Source organism: Mustela nivalis (genome assembly GCF_964662115.1).
Source record: "Mustela nivalis genome assembly, chromosome: 20".
Taxonomy (NCBI): domain Eukaryota; kingdom Metazoa; phylum Chordata; class Mammalia; order Carnivora; family Mustelidae; genus Mustela; species Mustela nivalis.
In genome coordinates this window covers 8,362,395-8,380,535 of record NC_139039.1, presented here as the reverse complement: position 1 = coordinate 8,380,535, position 18,141 = coordinate 8,362,395, and the positions used below count along the sequence as shown (strand labels likewise).

The 18,141-nt window shown below is 42.7% G+C and overlaps 1 protein-coding gene and 1 long non-coding RNA gene across 2 annotated transcripts; one reads left to right on the top strand and one right to left on the bottom strand.

The window, feature by feature from the left end:
• The first annotated feature begins 1,067 nt into the window (after positions 1–1,067).
• On the top strand, positions 1,068–7,450 carry LOC309855282. Its single transcript, XR_014306712.1, has 2 exons — positions 1,068–1,107; positions 5,581–7,450. It is a non-coding gene; the product is annotated as an uncharacterized lncRNA (long non-coding RNA).
• LSM1 (LSM1 homolog, mRNA degradation associated) lies at positions 6,941–18,122 on the bottom strand. Its single transcript, XM_082715441.1, has 4 exons — positions 17,654–18,122; positions 12,643–12,711; positions 11,200–11,315; positions 6,941–7,449 (listed from the first exon to the last, which is right to left on the bottom strand). The coding sequence occupies exons 1-4, from the start codon at positions 17,697–17,699 to the stop codon at positions 7,279–7,281; spliced, it is 402 nt and encodes a 133-aa protein (XP_082571567.1). The 5' UTR covers positions 17,700–18,122; the 3' UTR covers positions 6,941–7,278.
• Positions 18,123–18,141: the final 19 nt, after the last annotated feature.

Here is an 18,141-nt window from a genome sequence, read left to right as displayed (position 1 = left end):
ACAGAGAGAGAAATCACAAGCAGGCAGAGAGGCAGGCAGAGAGAGAGAGGGGGAAGCAGGCTCCCCGCTGAGCAGAGAACCTGATGCGGGACTCGATCCCAGGACCCTGGGATCATGACCTGAGCCGAAAGCAGCGGCTTAACCCACTGAGCCACCCAGGCACCCCAACTTTAGAGTACATTTTATGTTGTCAGTATCTTCATTCCATAACCCAAGTTGGTCACCATTATCTCACAAGGCATCCTTATTTGTACAGTTCCTTGAGGGTATGGAGTCACTCCCAGGAGTCCGGCGCACACTGGGGATTCAGCAGATGATAGTAGCTGACACTGAGCATGCCGCCTGGGCCAGGCACTATTTATTGTAAGCTCTTCGCGTGTATTAACTCACTTTATCCTTACAACCATCACCCAAGGAGCTGGGACTATTCTTAGGCCAATTTTACAGATGAGGAAATTGAGGCAGTGAGGTAAGCAGCTTGACCAACCTCAGACAGCTAGGAAGAAACCAGGCAATCGGGTCTGTGCTCTTGGTTACACAGCTAAACCTTTAAAAATCTCATGTTTCTGGGGGCACCTGGGTGACTCAGTTGGTCGAGTGTCTGACTCCTGGTTTTGGCTCAGGTCATCATCTCAGGTCACAATCTCAAGGTTGTGAGATCGAGCCCCAATTGGGCTCCACGCTCAGTGGGGGGTCTGCTTGAGAGTCTCTCTCCCTCTGCCCCTCCTGCTCATGCTCCCTCTCTCTCTCAAATGGATGAGCAAATCTTTTTAAGAAGCATTTATTATTATTATTTATTTGTTTTACTTTCACACATACTTTAAAAAAAAAATTCAGTTAGTTGGGGCATCTGGGTGGCTCAGTGGGTTAAGCCTCTGCCTTCGGCTGGGGTTGTGGACTCAGGGTCCTGGAATTGAGCCTCATGTCAGTCTCTCTGCTCAGCGGGAGCCTGCTTCCCTTCCTGCCTCTCTGTCTCTCTGCCTACTTGTGATCCCTGTCTGTCAAATAAATAAATAAAATCTTTAAAAAGATTTTGTTTATTTATTTGACAGAGAGAGATCACAAGCAGGCAGAGAGGCAGGCAGAGAGAGAGAGAGGAGGAAGCAGGCTCCCTGCCAAGCAGAGAGCCTGATGCGGGACTCGATCCCAGGACCCTGAGATCATGACCCGAGCCGAAGGCAGCGGCTTAACCCACTGAGCCACCCAGGCGCCCCATAAATAAACAAAATCTTAAAGAAAAAATATAGACTGCTATACACTTTCTTTAAAAAATTTAAAAAAAATAAAAATTCAATTAGCCAACTTCTAGTACATCATTAGTTTTGATGTAATGTGCAATAATTCATTAATTGTGTATAACTGGATATATAAATCTTAAAAAACAAAACAAAAACAAAAACCAACCCTCGTGTTTCTCTCTGGAAACTGGTACCAAGTGTTGCCTCTCCTAGCCTGTCAATCCTGGCATATAGTGGTCATCAACAAACTTAGGGCGATGAATGACTTTCTCAGATTATATTTTGTTTCGTGTTCCCCTTCACTCTCCATCTCTGCAGGTAAGCCGGGCTTTAGGTCTCCTTGCCTGGAGATCTCCTGTACCTGGGCATGGTACACAAAGTTTTCTGCCTTTTGGAATAGCCTAAACCAGAAGAATAAATGGAACACGGGTGGGCTGAATTTAACCTTCTAGAATTTTTTTTTGACCTGTACAGTATTTTAAGAAAATTTTGTATTAGTTGCCAACATACACTATAGCAACAGGAAACAGGTCAGTGGTTGCCAGGGGCCAGGAAGGAGAGAGAAGTTAAATTCAAAGGGGCAGGTGTGGTGGGCACATAACTGTAGGCAGTTGTGAACTCATAGAGCTGTGCATTGAAAGAGGAGGTTTTACTGTGTATAAATTGTACATCAACAAAATCTGGTCTTACAGATAAATTCCCAGGCCATCTGGATACCTGACCTTGAGATACATTGAGTCCTTGCTCTTCCTTTTTGTCCTTGCTATGGGCTAGTTGGCTGCCCAGAGCAGCAGCATCTGTGGCCATTCCCAGCCAAGTTGTAGCAACTACTGAATGGCTAGAGTTAGGAAAAACACTTTTTAAAAAAAAGATTTTATTTGTTGATTTGAGAGAGAGAAAGAGAGCAAGCACGAGAAGGGGGAGGGTCAGAGGGAAAAGCAGACTCCCTGCTGAGCAGAGATTTTTTTTTCCCCATCCCCAATGTGGGACTCCGTCCTGGGACCATTACGTGAGCTGAAGGCAGACACTTAATGCGGACTGAGCCACCCATGCACCCCGAAAAACATCTTTTTAAAAAAGGAGAATGGGTACAGTATAGGCTGAGTATGGGAAAGAGGCAGAGCAGTGAAATGAGGTAAGAGGAAAGAAAAGAACTTGATTTCATCCTCTGCTTCGAGGGAGCCCAGGCAGAATCCAGGAGGAGGCCGGTAGGGGAGTCCTGCCGAGGTGCACCCAGCCAGATGAACAACGGATACATTCCATTTCCTGGAGCCGGGTTTCTAATTCTTTCAGGCTAGAAGATGTTGGGAAGGGGATAGTAAAAGTTACTTTCGATCTTGGTTCACTTAACTGGATACAAGAGCTGCTTAGTTCTCAGAAGCCGGCTCTTGCTCTCCTTATTGGGGGGTGGTAGTGCCGGAGGGCGATCTGTAAGGTGGGGGGCACTGCAGTTGGGAGAAAACAGGCTAAAGACTATGTTCTTTCCTTCCAGCACCCCTGACAAGTCCTCCCCCACCCCCAACCCCATATTTCCCTGGGATGCTTTTCCAGACGTTTTTATACCAAGTATCTCCACTCTACACACCTGGACATGTCTGCAGCGAAGGACATCTCCACATTCAACCCAATGATCTCTACTAATTAATCCTGTTGGTTGCTTGGCGGGTCCAGTTATTTTCATGTTCAGTCTTACCAGCAAAGACCTGACCTCTCTTGGATTTAAGGTACAGTTGGTCCTTGAACAGCATGTGTTTGAACTGCGCAAGTACACTTACAGGGGCGTATTTTGATAAATACAGTATTGTACTGTAAATGTATTTTCTCTTATGACTTTTTAAAAGATGATTTCAGAGAAGGGCAGAAAGGAGGGGCAGAGGGAGAGGGAGAGAGAATCCTCAAGCTGATTCCTTGCTGAGCATAGAGAGCCCCACGATGCAGGGATCAATCCCAGTGCAGGGCTGGATCGCAGGACCCTGAGATCATGACTGGAGCAGAAACCAAGAGCCGGCTGCCCAACTGACTGAGCCACACAGGTGCCCCCATGTTAATCAGTTATTTATGTTATGGGCAAGACTTTCAGTCAACAGTAGGCTCTTAGTTAAGATTTTGGGGAGTCAGGAGTTACATAGGAATTTCTGACTGTGTAGGGGGGCCGGCATCCCTAAACCCTGTGTTGTCAAGGGTCACCTTTAGGAACCAATTGCTTTGGTAGAGTGTGTGTGCACATGAGCTTTTTTTTTTTTTTTTAAAGATTTATTTATTTATTTGACACACAGAGATCACATAGGCAGAGAGGCAGGTAGAGAGAGAGAGAGAGAGAGAGAGAGAGGAGGGAGCAGGCTCCCTGCTGAGCAGAGATCCCGATGTGGGGCTCGATCCCAGGACTCTGGAATCATGACCCAAGCCAAAGTCAGAGGCTTTAACCTACTGAGCCACCCAGGCACCCCTGCACATGAGCTTTTATCATGGATGACATTCCTGCTCAGCTCACGTTACCTCCAAGGCGACCGCTCAGACTACTCTCTGTTGCTCCTCTTCCCTTGATTACGAGCAGGCTTGGCCTTCCCTTAAAGCTGGAGGACTGTTTAGGCACTGGGGCTCTGGCCTGCAGCATCTGCGGCCAGGATGCCTTCTGTATACCTCAGTGGGAATCCTGGCTCCTAATGGGAAAGGAAGTTGTATGGAGCCGCTCTTGTAGCAGGCCTTTTGAAAGGTGAAAGATGCTCCACAGATACGGAGATATGCCTAACTTGTTTTGGGAGAGAATGGAGGTGTGGAACTGTTCCTTAACTGCCTCTCCTCTAGTTTTTTCTCCCCGCTGCAATTCCCGGGATTGGCTCTTGAGCTGGTCAGTGTCGTCATGAGGTTCATGCATGGCTGAGACTAGAGGTGGCCCGGTGTGTCTACTATCTGTACTGTCTCTGCCTGAGCCCGCCAGCCCCTCCTCACGTGAGCAAAACAAGACCACTTTCAGCCATCTTCCCCTCTGTGTAATACGCCTGGGATTCACGTGGACGTGGCTTCCCTGAAAAGCCCTGCACAATGGACATTGTGAGACTATCTGGCCCTACTGAGTATCCAGGGCCTGTTAGGAGCTTATCACAGCTGGGGAAGGCTGTGATTTGTTTATTTAAAGACACTTTATTTATTTGAGAGTGAGTGAGAGAGGAGGGGGGAAAGGAGAAGCAGACTCCCCACTGAGCAGGGAGCTCAGATGTGGGATCATGACCTGAGCCAAAGGCAGATGCTCAACTGAGCCCACCAGGTGCTGCAAAGCTGTGGTTTAAATTAGCTAAGAGCATGTAATATAAGGTCAAGAGCCAAGGAAAAGGAAAAAGAACAGCTAGAGGAGAAAAAGATACCCTTTTGTATACAATTTTATTAGAATAAAGATGGACAGGAAAAGGGCTTTGGTAGATCATCCTTATTTGTCTCCCTAGAAAGCAGTCGTATGGGAACCACTAGTGGAAGAAACTATTAAAGATAATAGAAAAGTGTGAACTGAGGAGTCTAAAATCTAATAATGGAAGAAGAGTGCCAGCAATGGTCCAGGAGAAGCAGCACCAGATATCAGTACCGGTAAAAAGACTGGGCCGGGCAGAGCTGAGGGCAAGCCATTGTGCCAAGCAGCCTGGAGATGGAAGGAAGCTAGCAGTCCGGTTTCACCGTTTGTGTCTAATTCTTAGCTGCTGCCTGGGTGACAAAGGTGAGAAAGCAAGGATCAAAACTTACTAAGGCTGGGATTCTTTTTTGTTTTTTTTCCTGAAGATCATATATGTCTTTTTTCTTTTACTGTGTTATGTTAGTCACCTTACAGTACATCATTAGTTTTTGATGTAGTGTTCCATGATGCATTGTTTGCATAGAACACCCCGTGCTCCATGCAATCCTTAATCCCCATCACCGGGCTCACCCATCCCCCCACCTCTCTCCCTTCTAACACCCTGTTTGTTTCCCAGAGTCCATAGTCTGTCATGGTTTGTCTCCCACTCTGATATTCTCTGCTTCATTTTCCCCTTCCTTCTCCTAATGTCCTCCACGCTATTCCTTATGTTCCACAAATAAGTGAAACCATATGATAATTGACCTTCTCTGTTTGACTTATTTCACTCAGCATAATCTCCTCCAGTCCCATCCATGTTGATGGAAAAGTTGGGGATTCATCCTTTCCGATGGCTGAGTACTATTCCATTGCATATATGGACCACATCTTCTTTATCTAGTTGTCTGTTGAAGGCCATCTCAGCTCTTTTTATTTATTTATTTATTTATTTATTTATTTATTTGAGACAGAGATCACAAGTAGGCAGAGAGGCAGGCAGAGAGAGAGAGGAGGAAGCAGGCTCCCTGCTGAGCAGAGAGCCCATGCGGAGCTCCATCCCAGGATCCTGGGATCACGACCTGAGCTGAAGGCAGAGGCTTTAACCCACTGAGCCACCCAGGCGCCCCCATCTCAGCTCTTTTCACACTTTGGTTATCGTTGCCATTGGTGCTATCAACATTGGGTTACAGATGACCCTTCTTTTTACTACATCTGTACCTTTGGGGTAAATACCTAGTAGTGCAATTGCTGCGTCATAGGGTAGCTCTATTTTTAATTTTTTGAGGAAACTCCACACTGTTTTCCAAAGTGGCTGCACCAACTTGCATTCCCACCAACAGTGTACGAGGGTCCCCTTTCTCCACAGCTTCTCCAACATGAATTGTTTCTTGCCTTGCCGATTTTTGCCATCCCAATGATGTAAGGTTTCTCAATGTGATTTTGATTTGAATCTCCCTGATAGCTACGGATGATGAACATCTTTTCATGTGTCTGTTAGCCATTAGTATGTCTTCTTTGGAGAAGTGTCTGCTATGTCTCCTGCCCATTTTTTGACTTATGTATTTGGGCGTTGAGTTTGAGTTCTTTATAGATCTTGGATATCAGCCCTTTGTCTGTAGTGTCGTTTGTGAATACCTTCTCCCATTCTGTGGGTTGCCTCTTTGTTTTGTTGACTGTTTGCTTTGCTGTGCAGCTCTTTATCTTGATGAAGTCCCCAAAGTTCATTTTTGCTTTTGTTTCCCGTGTGAGGGTAAGAAATTCTATTGTGAAAATGAGGTCCCTTTTCCTCACAAACCGTAACTCTTGCTAATGCATTTGGAGTTGTTTGAAGGAGGTTGGAAAAAAACAAGATCCTACAGTGAACCAAATTCCTTGGAGGTGTCAGATGTTCTGAAAGAGTGGTGCTCAGGAAAACGAATGTAATTCTGATGGCCTACAGTACCTTCTTGTGATTAAAGTCACACATGCTTTTCAAAGGTAGGTGATGAGTCTTGTCCATCTCTGTGTTAACTTAAGTGCTGGATCTCATGCAGAGTTTGGAGCACCTGCTGCCGAAGCAGGACCAGCCAATATAGCTGTGATGCGATGCGGTTTCTCAAAACAGAGGCTTCTGGTACCACTGGTAACTGCAAAACTTGACTGAAAGCTCCTTCCTCAAGCCTGAAAATGTGTTTTTCTTACCAGACCAAAACATGAAAAGGGGAGAGGGGGAGGGCCTGCAAGATATTTAGGATGAAAATATTCCTTCGTAAGTAACTAGCAACTTGGAATTGTCACAGAAGGGAGAGATCCCGGTGTGTGGACAGCTTATACCTTTGGGAGCAGAAACTTAATTTTATCTATTCACTGGAGGCAACTCAAACTTAGGAAATAACACAAGTTTTGAGACTTTTATTTTATTTACAAGTAAATGAAGAATGTCTTCTGTGAACGCTAATTTGGGGACATGAAGAGCAATATAAAGAAGTAGTTGCCTGCTCCACAGTGGTATGTGAAAGGAGTCCTTGCCACTGATTTTTTTTTTTAACAATGATTTTTGTCATTAAAAAGGAAAAAAAAAGCCACGTGTTTTCTTCATGTTGCACATGTGAAAGAATTCAAAATAAAAAGGACTTTCCAAAACTCTAGTCTCTAGTCAAATGTGTAAGGTGACCAGATGTCACTTTCATTGGGTGACAGCCCCTGCTCCCCAAGAGCAATAGCCTCCGAGCAGGTGACTTAATACTCATCAAGAGTATCTGCCCGAGGAATGGAGAGACCCCGATCCTTCAGAGCTTGAACTTTCAGCTTCTCGGCTTCCAGCTTGGTCTGCTGTTCTACCCTTTGTTCTTCTAGGATTTCTTCAATAGACACTTGCTGGAGGGGTGTGTCACTCTCCTTTTCCAAGTCCTACAAAAGAAGCAGGGTTGAAAAGCCTCAACTGACCATCGAGAATAGAAAACATTACAGACCTTTATGCAAATGGATTCCTGGGTCGGGCTTGGGTTATTTTTTATAATTGTGACAGGGCTGAAATAGCCTTCTCCTGGGGACAGAGTGGCTGCCAGGAGTGGCTGGCAACACCACCCAGAACATATACTTATGTGAATTTGGTAACAGGGAGAAGTATCAGTGTGTCTCATAAACTTTAAGTTACCTGAAGTCCTACATTACTCAAGGATTGTTTTTCTTAAACAATAATTATACATATATATGTATATACATATGAACAGCTCTTTTCCCAACCCCAAAGGAACCAAGAAAGAAGTTACTGAGACCAAGATGGCTTTATATAAGTTTTATATTTTTATATTATCAAAGTCAGCTTAAAAAGGACAGTTGTGGCTGACTAAGGAGGTAGAGAACACTGATTCAAAGAAGCACCCCCCACCCAAAGATAAAAAACTGCCCCTCTGTTCCATTAACTAGGAGTCTTTAAATTGTAATGCAAGATTCTTTGCCCCTCTAATGGTAACAAATTTACTAGAGAAAACCTCAGTAAACCAATTAGGTTACTAAACCAGTTTGGCTCCAATATATATCTCTAGATTTTGGTTTGAAAAAAAATGTTTTTTCTCTTATTTTAAAAATACATGCTCACTGTATGAAATTTAGAAAATGGACAAACAGAAAAAAAAATTTTTAATTACCCATAATTCCAGTATGGAACAATATTTTGGTGAATAGCCTTCTAATTTTTCCATGTATATATTGACTTAAAAAAATCCTACAATGCAAATATTAACTGTAATTTTTTCACTCACTCGGGCATATGCTTTTTAATGTAGGCTCCACACCCAGTGTAGAGCCCAATGTGGGGCTCAAACTCACAATGCTGACATCAACACCTGAGCTGAGATCAAGAGTTGGATGCTCAACCAACTAAGCCACCCAGGTGCCCCCATTCTTAATATTTTTAGATCTGAACACCTGATAAATATCTGATAACTAATCTTATAATGCAGAACCTTGCTATAAAAGTATCTCACTATCCAGATTCAACTTATTCTCCTTAAAATGAACATATAGGTACTATTCTTGTTTCTGTAAAATGGAAAGATTATATATACAGGGTATTCTTATTTATCTTCCTCTATGGTTTTCGATTATAAAATTCTGGGAAGAATGTGTAACATATACACAAACCTTCCAGACGCTGCACCCTCCACTGGGTACTAACATGCCATGTGCTGCCAAGGCCTCAGAACCCACAGACGGGGACATCAGGGAGAAGATTTTCACCAGAGAGGTTGGAATGAAAGCCACACAAATTACATAAGCAAGTCCTGCCTTGGCTGAAATGTTAGCTGAACCAGGCGAAATATATCTAATCAAGAATAATCCACCCTCACAATCCATGGGTAGCAGCTGAAGGGAAGATAATGTTCTTAGCGTGGTGTACTGCCTAGTTTTCAATATGTTACTCATCAGGCTAGTCATGTGGTTCTAATGATGCCGATTCCCAACAATCAGTCTTATTACTTAAGGCTGTGTGCATCACCATCCTTGAGGCGGAATCCAGGGACTTCCTAAACAAAAGATGTTTACAGCCCTGAATTGGTTTCTGGGTATGAGTTTCTCTGGGGCTGATACTTAATTTCATCACACTGACCATTAATCATAGAGCTGTATAAGCACTCCCAAACCACCAGGCTTTAGTGGTACCACTGTAAAAATTCTGCAGTATCCAAACCATTAACAGATACGAGTATTTTCTCCACAAACTTTATCTTTCTCAAGACCAAGTGCAAGTTCCCTCCTCCTCATCTATATGTGTACCACGTAGATGAGGGCCCACGTGTGCCGATGCAATGGCACACACAGCATTTTTGTGGTGTCCACGACTATAAAAGTGAAGCAGAGTATGTGTAAATATTTTAATTTAAATCTTTTCTCCTGAGAGCAAAGTCATGTTTCCTCTTTGAAAATTAAGAAAAGCATAAACAAAGGAAAAAATAATCACTCCTACTTCTACTATCCAGAGATGGGTCAGCCCCTCTTCATATACCGGCAGGGCACTTTAGTCATTTGCTCACGCCACTCCCCACACCTCATGGTACCACAGTGCTGTGTTTCAGCCTCTGTGTATTACAACGAGATTAACTTCTACCGCTGAAACATGCAAAAAACGATCTACTGAACCAAAAATATCCATCGCAAAAACACTTTAAAAATTAGAAAAAAAAGGGTACCTGGGTGGCTCAGTGGGATAAAAATTAGAAAAAAATATTTCCTCCATTTCATAGCAGCACGTAGCAATGCTGTTACTGACAGTATTGATTTGTCATTGCTAGTGTTTCAGCTAGAGGTCTCCAGGCCAACCCGACCCTGGCAGATTATCTCCTTACTTTCTCAAACAACTTCATGTTAAAAGTCACTATAGACCAAACCACTCCACTCCAAAGACTTCTGTAAACCTGATTTAAGATGCAGTTAGCTATTGAGAAACTATACTGAAATCTTTACAAACAAGACAGAAAAGGATAAAAGCAAACACCAAAATTTTTTAGTTTGATACTCCTGGCAAACCCAATAATCAGAAGCAAAGCCAAAGGTTTTAATAAGGTATTTTTCTTTTTAAGTAAATATTTTATGTAAAACATGAAATCAAGTTTTATCTTCTTTTAAAAATGTCTGAGAATCATTATACTGTACACCTGAAACTAACATAACACTGTATGCTGGGGCGCCTGGCTGATTCAGCTGGAGGAGCATGCGATTCTTGATCTTGGGGTTGAGTCCGAGCCCCATGTTGGGTGTAGAAATTACTTGAAAATAAAATCTTAAACAACGACAAAAAAAAACTATTGTATATTAACTAACTGTAACTAAAATAAAAACCTAAAAAGCCCCCCGCCCCCAAAAAGTCAGAGCACTTCTATTAGCTATCTAGTTTTCTAATAGTGTGTGTGTGTGTTTGTGTGTATGCCTAAATAAATGTATATTGTGTATATGCATGGTTATGTATGTACACACACACACACACACACAAACACCCCTAAACACTTTAGAAGACTTAACTTTTCACCTGCCAACTGGTCTCCCTGGCATACTGAGGTATCCTCTTTGGCTGTGAGCTAAGGATCCAAGTGAGGCTGAGCTCTGTTCTCAGGAGGTAACAGAAAGGCTTCTCCTACAGCCCCCTTCGTTCCTTCCCCTTCCCCCTTTAAAAAACAGGACATCACGATGTATATCCAATGTGTTTTTTCCTCCCAGCCTTGCTCATTAGCTCTGTCATGAAAACCTACTTATAACCAATTGTTTAAATGACTGCAAAATATTCAAGTGTGTATAAATCATACTTTATTGAATTATTCATCTCTTGTTATTAAGTTTTTCAACTTTCTACTATTAAAGATAGAAGAAATAATATATTGATGAACATGTTTGTACAGTATGCTACTTCTACATCAGGTAAAATCAATGATGCTTTGCTGCTAATGGGATCAAAATGTTTAAAATGCCAAGAGGCACTGAAACAAAGTTAATTATTCTCTGTAGTTTTCCTTTTATACCTGTAGCTTTCCTAAACTGATGTGGTGGTTTCTGTGAGAAGCTGGGTGCCATGTGGAAAATATATTTTTTCCTCTTGAAAAGGCAAAAAGAAACCTGACTAGTATGATTATCAAGACCCACAGCAGCTTAACGGTTTTCACTTACTATTTCTCCTAGTAGGACAACATTTTCTCCTCTGACCACAAAAATCCCTCGAGGAATATCACCGTATTTTTTGCCCACATGAATACGCTCCACAGTCTGATGTAGCACTAAATTAGCTATAAGTGCACAGGGAAGAAACAAAGATATTTAGTTCAAATTATTGGGTAAAGGTCCATAACTCAAATAATCAGTTATTTTGAGTAGAAAAGATTTCACTGAACATGATTTCCAAACTTTCTAATTCTGGGAAAAGCTAAAATTTTAAACAGTCTTCCCCTGTTTTATTAAGACACACCACTTGTGAGACTTCTAAACAACTGTAAAAAGAGAATATTGGGGATTATGTTGCACTAATGCATGAATGATGGTGGGAATCAGTTACAAAAATTAAATTCCTTTACATCAGTGAGATTGTGAATACTGACATGACTAGAAGAAAATATAAAAGGGCAGGGCACTTGGAAGACTCTAGAACCTTAAAAACTGCAGAGTTGCAAACTTTTTTTTTTTTTAAACAAAAAGCAGTTTTTCTATGTTGCGTGAGTATGTATATATGATGATTTACCAAAGATTTAACTTTGTTTCAGTACTTAAGATTCACATAACCCAGTGCAGGTATCCAGCGATTATGATACACAAAAACCTCTTTTTTTACTTTGTCAGATAACAATACCTGGTAATCTGACAATAAAGTCAGGATTTGCTACTTTTCCCCCAAAGGACAAACCTGACTTAAGATTCAGAACCCCAGTCTTTTAAGAATAATTATTTTTATTTTATAAATTGGTACTATTTGTCTTGGTTTGTATCTATGCTATCTTCTGTAATTCCTCTAGGCATTTCAATTATGTTGAAATCCACTAGCAGATGTCCAACAAATGTTGTTATGAACTGAGAAATTCCTTGAAACAGAAGCAAATATAGATCTCTATATAGAAAAATGCAAGATGCAAAACAAAGACTGAGATTCTCTGAGTCTGATGTATCCCTAAAGTGTAAAATCTTGAACCGAAAGTTGGGACCCCCAAAATGCTTCAGGAAATGCCTTCTACTAACCAACTTTCATTGGACAGGGAGGGATTACCTTCAGTGCAGGAACTGCTTTGAAGAGTAGTCGCACCCAAGCCAATGTATAAATGAGCAGCTTTTTCAGTGGACTGAGTTTATGCCTATCATTTGGCTCCCTCTACTGGGGAAAATAAAAAAAGTCCAAAACACTAATCAAATGTTCTAGGGAAAACCAGTTTTAGAAATACAAGCTTGTAAATATTAGCTTTTGAATCACTTAATCATAAAACAGAAAACAATGATGTAATGACTCCAAACAGTATTCCATTATGCCAGACACTTGAAAAATTTGCAGATAAATAAATTTCAACATGACATAACACAAACATACAACAGCAGCTCTTCACTACAGAGAAGTCTGTAACTAGTACATACCAAATTGATCAATGCTTCTTAAAAAACCTATGAGCGTCCTTCCATCTCGAAGCAGGACCAAATGCTTTTCTGGGGAGAGGAAAAAATATTTAAAAAGTGAGAACTGTTAGCTTCATTGAGTTTACAGGATTAACAATAAAACAAAGTTAACAGCAGGTTAAGCTCTACCACTTCTTCCAAAGTATTTAAGGCACAGTTTACTAGGAAATTAGAGGGAGGACCAAGGCATCCTGTAGTTTAGATGATAAGGTTCCCGTGGTGGCAGAGTGGGCAAAAGACTGGGTGAGCAGCCTGGAAGTCTGACTCCCAGCTCTAGATGTTGATGTTAGCAGTTAAACCCTCCCAGTATCATGTCACTTACTATATACACAAATTGAGAAATTTAGTCTAGATGACCTATATGATCTTAATATTAGAATTATTTTCCTCTCAACTTATAGAAGAGCTTCTATTTCACACTTTGGGAGCAGGGAAGGTTTTAAATAAAAACAATGCCTCCAACAGATGAATGAGGATGCTGATAGTAAGCTAGAGCAAAAATTCAATTAATATTTATTGAGAGCAATGGTCTGGGGCTTAGATATACAGTAGGGAAGAAAGCTCACAAAGTCACCAACCATATCAACTTACATTCCTGGTGGAGAAAGGCAAACAAGTAAACACACACACACAAACACACACACACAAGAACGACCTACTGTGATTAGTACAATGGAATAATAAACAAAATAGCAGGATAACATGATGAAGAGAGAGGGAAGGTAGCTACAGAAGAGAGGGTGACTAGGGGAAAACTCTCCGAAGAGGTGTCTTTGAGCTGACACTGAAGAATGACAATAAGCCAGTTACCAGAATAGCTAGCAAAATTCACTCATTAATTTCTTTAATGCTATGCATAAAGTACATTTTAGAAACATAACAGAGAAATAAGACAGTGATTCTTCCCTGAAGGAATTTATAACCTTCTTTGCACTATAATTAAATACAACAAGAAAGCATATCTTAATTATATGTAAGGGAAATTATCTAGCTGGTGGAGGTATCTGAGCTGAGCCTTAAAAGATAATTTTTGGCCTCTGGGATGAATGACGGGGAAAGGGAAAGGGGAATCTGTAATTTAGGAAGCAGAGGGGGAAAAGGCAGGTATGTATCCATATGTTTGGCTAAAAGGTGGGATGTAAAGGGAAGTCACAGGCTATGAAGCCCCAAAGTACCAGAAGCAGGTTCAATTTGGATTATACTTTACAAGAAAACACTGAAGACTGAACGGGCAGAAAAGGGAGAGCAGAATGTGAGACATGAAGAGGAAACCTACACTAAGGCCAATGAGAAGGGAGAGTTGTGAGAACTAAGACGGTGTTGTTCTACTGTTTTTTAAAAAATATATTTATCTGGGGCACCTGGGTGGCTCAGTGGATTAAAGCCTCTGCCTTCGGCTCAGGTCATGATCCCAATGTCCTGGGATCGAGCCCCACATCGGGCTCTCTGCTCAGCAGGGAGCCTGCTTCCTCCTCTCTCTCTGCCTGCCTCTTCGTCTACTTGTGATCTCTGTCTGCCAAATAAGTAAATAAAATATTAAAATATATATATATATATATATTTATCTTAGAGAGAAAAAGAGAGGACATGCACACTCACAGGGGGAGGGGCAGAGGGAGAGGGAGAGAGAGAATCCTCAAGCAGACCACACCAAATGCAGACAACGGGATTTTTCTTTTTTTTTTTTTTTTTTTAAGATTTTATTTATTTATTTGACAGACAGAGATCACAAGTAGGCAGAGAGGCAGGCAGAGAGAGAGGAGGAAGCAGGCTCCCCGCTGAGCAGAGAGCCCGATGCGGGGCTCGATCCCAGCACCCTGGGATCATGACCTGAGCCGAAGGCAGAGGCTTAACCCACCGAGCCACCCAGGCGTGCCAGACAACGGGATTTCATCCTAGGACCCTGAGATCATGACCTGAGCTGAGACCAAGAGTTGGACTTTAAAAGACTGTCACCCAGATGACCTAAGACCGTGTAGTTCTAAGTGATGGGAATCTGCAAAGGTGGGGTGTGACTGTGTGTGTGTGGGGGGGGTGCTGAAGAAATGAGTAAAGGACATGCAGGAATTTTTTAAAGATTTCTTATTTATTGGAGAGAGAGCAAGACCTTGTGCCAGAGCTCAAATGTGGGGGCGTGTACTGTAGCGGGAGAGAGAAATTCTAAGCAGACTCTGCATTGAGCCCAATGTGGCTCTATCTCGTGACCCTGAGATCATGATCTGAGCTGAAACCAAGAGTCAGATGCTTAACTGCCTGTACGACCTAGGCGCCCCCACATGTAGGAATTTTGACTCATCATGTCAGGGTGGATGATGTACCAGAAGCTGGCAATAAAAGAAGCTTAAGGTGGAAGATTATTAGCTATTTGTGATTCTGAAGTGCTGATCAGGTCACTGCCAACAAGCAGTTGGAAATGTAAGACTGGAATGTCAAAGAGGTCAGAATGAGAGCAATTTTGGATAAGTCCACGAAGAGGTGATATAATCATTAAAGTCCATGAAGCTCTCCTAGAGATTTAAAGAAAGAAGCATGGAGTACCTGGGTGGCTCAGTTGGTTGAGTGGCTGGCTCTTGATTTTATCTCACATCATGATCTCAGGGTCCTGGGATTGAGCTTCATGCTCAGACAGAAGTCTGCTTGGGATTCTCGCTCTCCCTCTACCCCCACCTCCCTACACCCACCTCATACATGCTCTCTTAAATAAATATATCTTAAAAAAAGAGGAAGACCAAAGTTAGGACCCAAGGAGCCACCTATTTTAGGGAACATTGAGCTGGATAGGTGAGAAAATCAGCAAGTCCAGTGCTGCAGAAATCAAGAGAGCAGAATTACGAATCCAGTGTTAATAGTATCGCAATATTGCAGAGGACAGGGAAGAACCCAGAAGAATGCATCAAACTGCTGCGTTTTAAGAATGCAGCTTCAGCAGTGTGATGACAACAAAACTCAGACTGCGGGAGTAACAGAGGAGGTCTACTGTAGATGGCCAGGAAGTAGAGTCAAAATGGAGAGGATGCAAAAGGTTTGGTGGTAAAGATATGAAAACGGGATAGGAGTTCGATGAGGAGACATAACTGAAAAAAGTACGAGATGGATGGACAAGAATGAAGGGAAGGATCCAGGGAGAGAGAGATGATATGAGAGAAAAAGGGCATTAATGGAAGAAATAGTGGGAAGAAAGAGTAATAAAGGACACAGACTGAAAGGGAGGAATACTTCCTACTCAGATGAGAGGATGGGTGAATATGCAGAAAGACTGAGAAGATAAGAGGAAATAGTTTGTGTGGTTGGGGGGACAGCGAAGGGTGCGTAAGAAATGGTTTCAAACTTCTCAGTAAAGGAGGCTTGGAGTCCACAAAGAAGTGGTTAGAAGTTTGAGAATAAAAATTATTTTTAGTAGACTGGCAGAATGTATTAGGGGCCTCACATAGTTCAGATACATAAAATGAGAGGTGGGAGCATCCCACCATAGATGACTAAAAGTGAAGATTTCATAACATACTACAGATGGGGCACCTGGGTGGTTCAGTGGGTTAAAGCCTCTGCCTTTGGCTCAAGTCATGATCTCAGGGTCCTGGAATCGAGCCCCGCACTGGGCTCTCTGCTCAGCGGGGAGCCTGCTTCCTCCTCTTTCTCTGCCTGCCTCTCTGCCTACTTGTGATCTCTCTCTGTCAAATAAATAAATAAATAAAATCTTAAAAAAAAAAACAACAACACCACCATATTACAGATGGGCTTGTGCAATTGTTATTCATATACAAACATAGTCCAGTTCACACTACATTTTCTTTCAATAGCAAAATCATTAATTTGGATTTAAAGAATGATTTCAGACCATGAGAAAAAGAGAATATGATCACAGCCTCACTTTTTATTATTACTATTATTTTTAAAGATTTTATGTATTTGACACAGAGAAAGACTGTACAAGCAGGGGGGAGCAGCAGGGAGAGGGGAAAGCAGACTTCCTGCATAGCAGGGCACCAGATGTGGGACTTGATCCCAAGACCCTGAGATCATAACTGGAGCCAAAGGCAGCCGCTTAACCAATTGGGCCACCCAGGTGCCCACTTTTTATTATTTTTTGGAGGATTTTATTTTTAAGTAATCCCTACACCCAGAGATCCAAGAGTCCTGCATGCTCTACTGTGTGATCCAGCCAGGTGCCCCACCGGACTCACTTTTAAAATTTGTATACTTAGTAACTGTGATTGTTGTAACTTGTTTGGAACTGTATAAACCATTCTGCAGCAATTAGAAATTAATGAGACAGACCACAGGATTAAAAGGATTAGAAAATGTTGCTTGAGGAATAATTCACAGATGAGAGTTTAGAAAAAGGGAGGTCTTCTTAGTACAAGTAAAAGAAAACTGTCGAACAGAAAAATAGGTTTGAAGTGATTCAGGCTTTCCAGAAAAGTCAGTATCATTGTCTGGCAGTGATCTCTATCATCATAACCTAAAAGTGCTAAAGACTGCAATGCAAACGGCTACATGGCATAAAACCTACGTTTACTGACAATTAAGCCCAACAGCTGTTATCTGAAAATTTTCGTTCCTTAATGAACCATTTCTTTAACTATTCTCATTCACCCACGAGTAACAACCAGGTACGTCGATATATTGCAGGTGGGACATAGTGGACGTAGGGAGGGGCAACTCTCAAGTTTGAGTATTAGCAGCCGCGTCCCTCCAAAGCAGGAATGAATTCTACAGCTTGTGGCTTATCGGCCCGGGGACCAGTGGAGGCGGCGAGACGCAGGATAGAGGTAGTCGGACAGAAGGCAGGCAAACCGAGTGTCTTGTGGCTCTTCACTCACGTGGAGGATGTCAAAGCCGAACACCCTGAAGTGTGCTAAAAACAGCCCTCCGCCCGCCCCAGACTCAATTCTACAAGCTCCCCATGAACAGGTACCCGCCCAGGAGGAAGGATCACACCCCAGACTTCATCCAGAGGACATGAGCTACTCACTGTCGATGTCCTCTATGAGGCTGGCGGTGCCAGGCATATAGTTCATTTTGAGCTGAGATAAGGCTGCAGTGTACAGCGGCGGTGGGCCAGCGCGTCCGACACCTCCTTTCTCAAACCTCAGTCGCCGCCTGGGCGGGACCGGGACAAGAACCCGGACCGGGAGCAGCACGTCTGCCCCGGCTTTCAGCAGCCGGGGCCTGCCGGAAACGCCTCCATATTATTCCCACCCACTTCCGGTATCACGTGCCCATCCTCAGGAAGAGGCGGGGCTGCCGTGCGGTCCCGGGACACCCATTCCCCATCCCTGATAAAAGGGGAAGAGGAATCTAGATTGACTAGATGGTAAGGAAAATGTATTCTCCCTTTTAAGAAACACGGTGCTGCCGCGTGTCTTCTTGCTTCCCAGACCTCCGAGTCACGGAACTCCGTCCTTCAACTCTCAGACGCGGCAGCCCAAGGGGCGGGACCGGGCTTGGGATTGGCTGTTG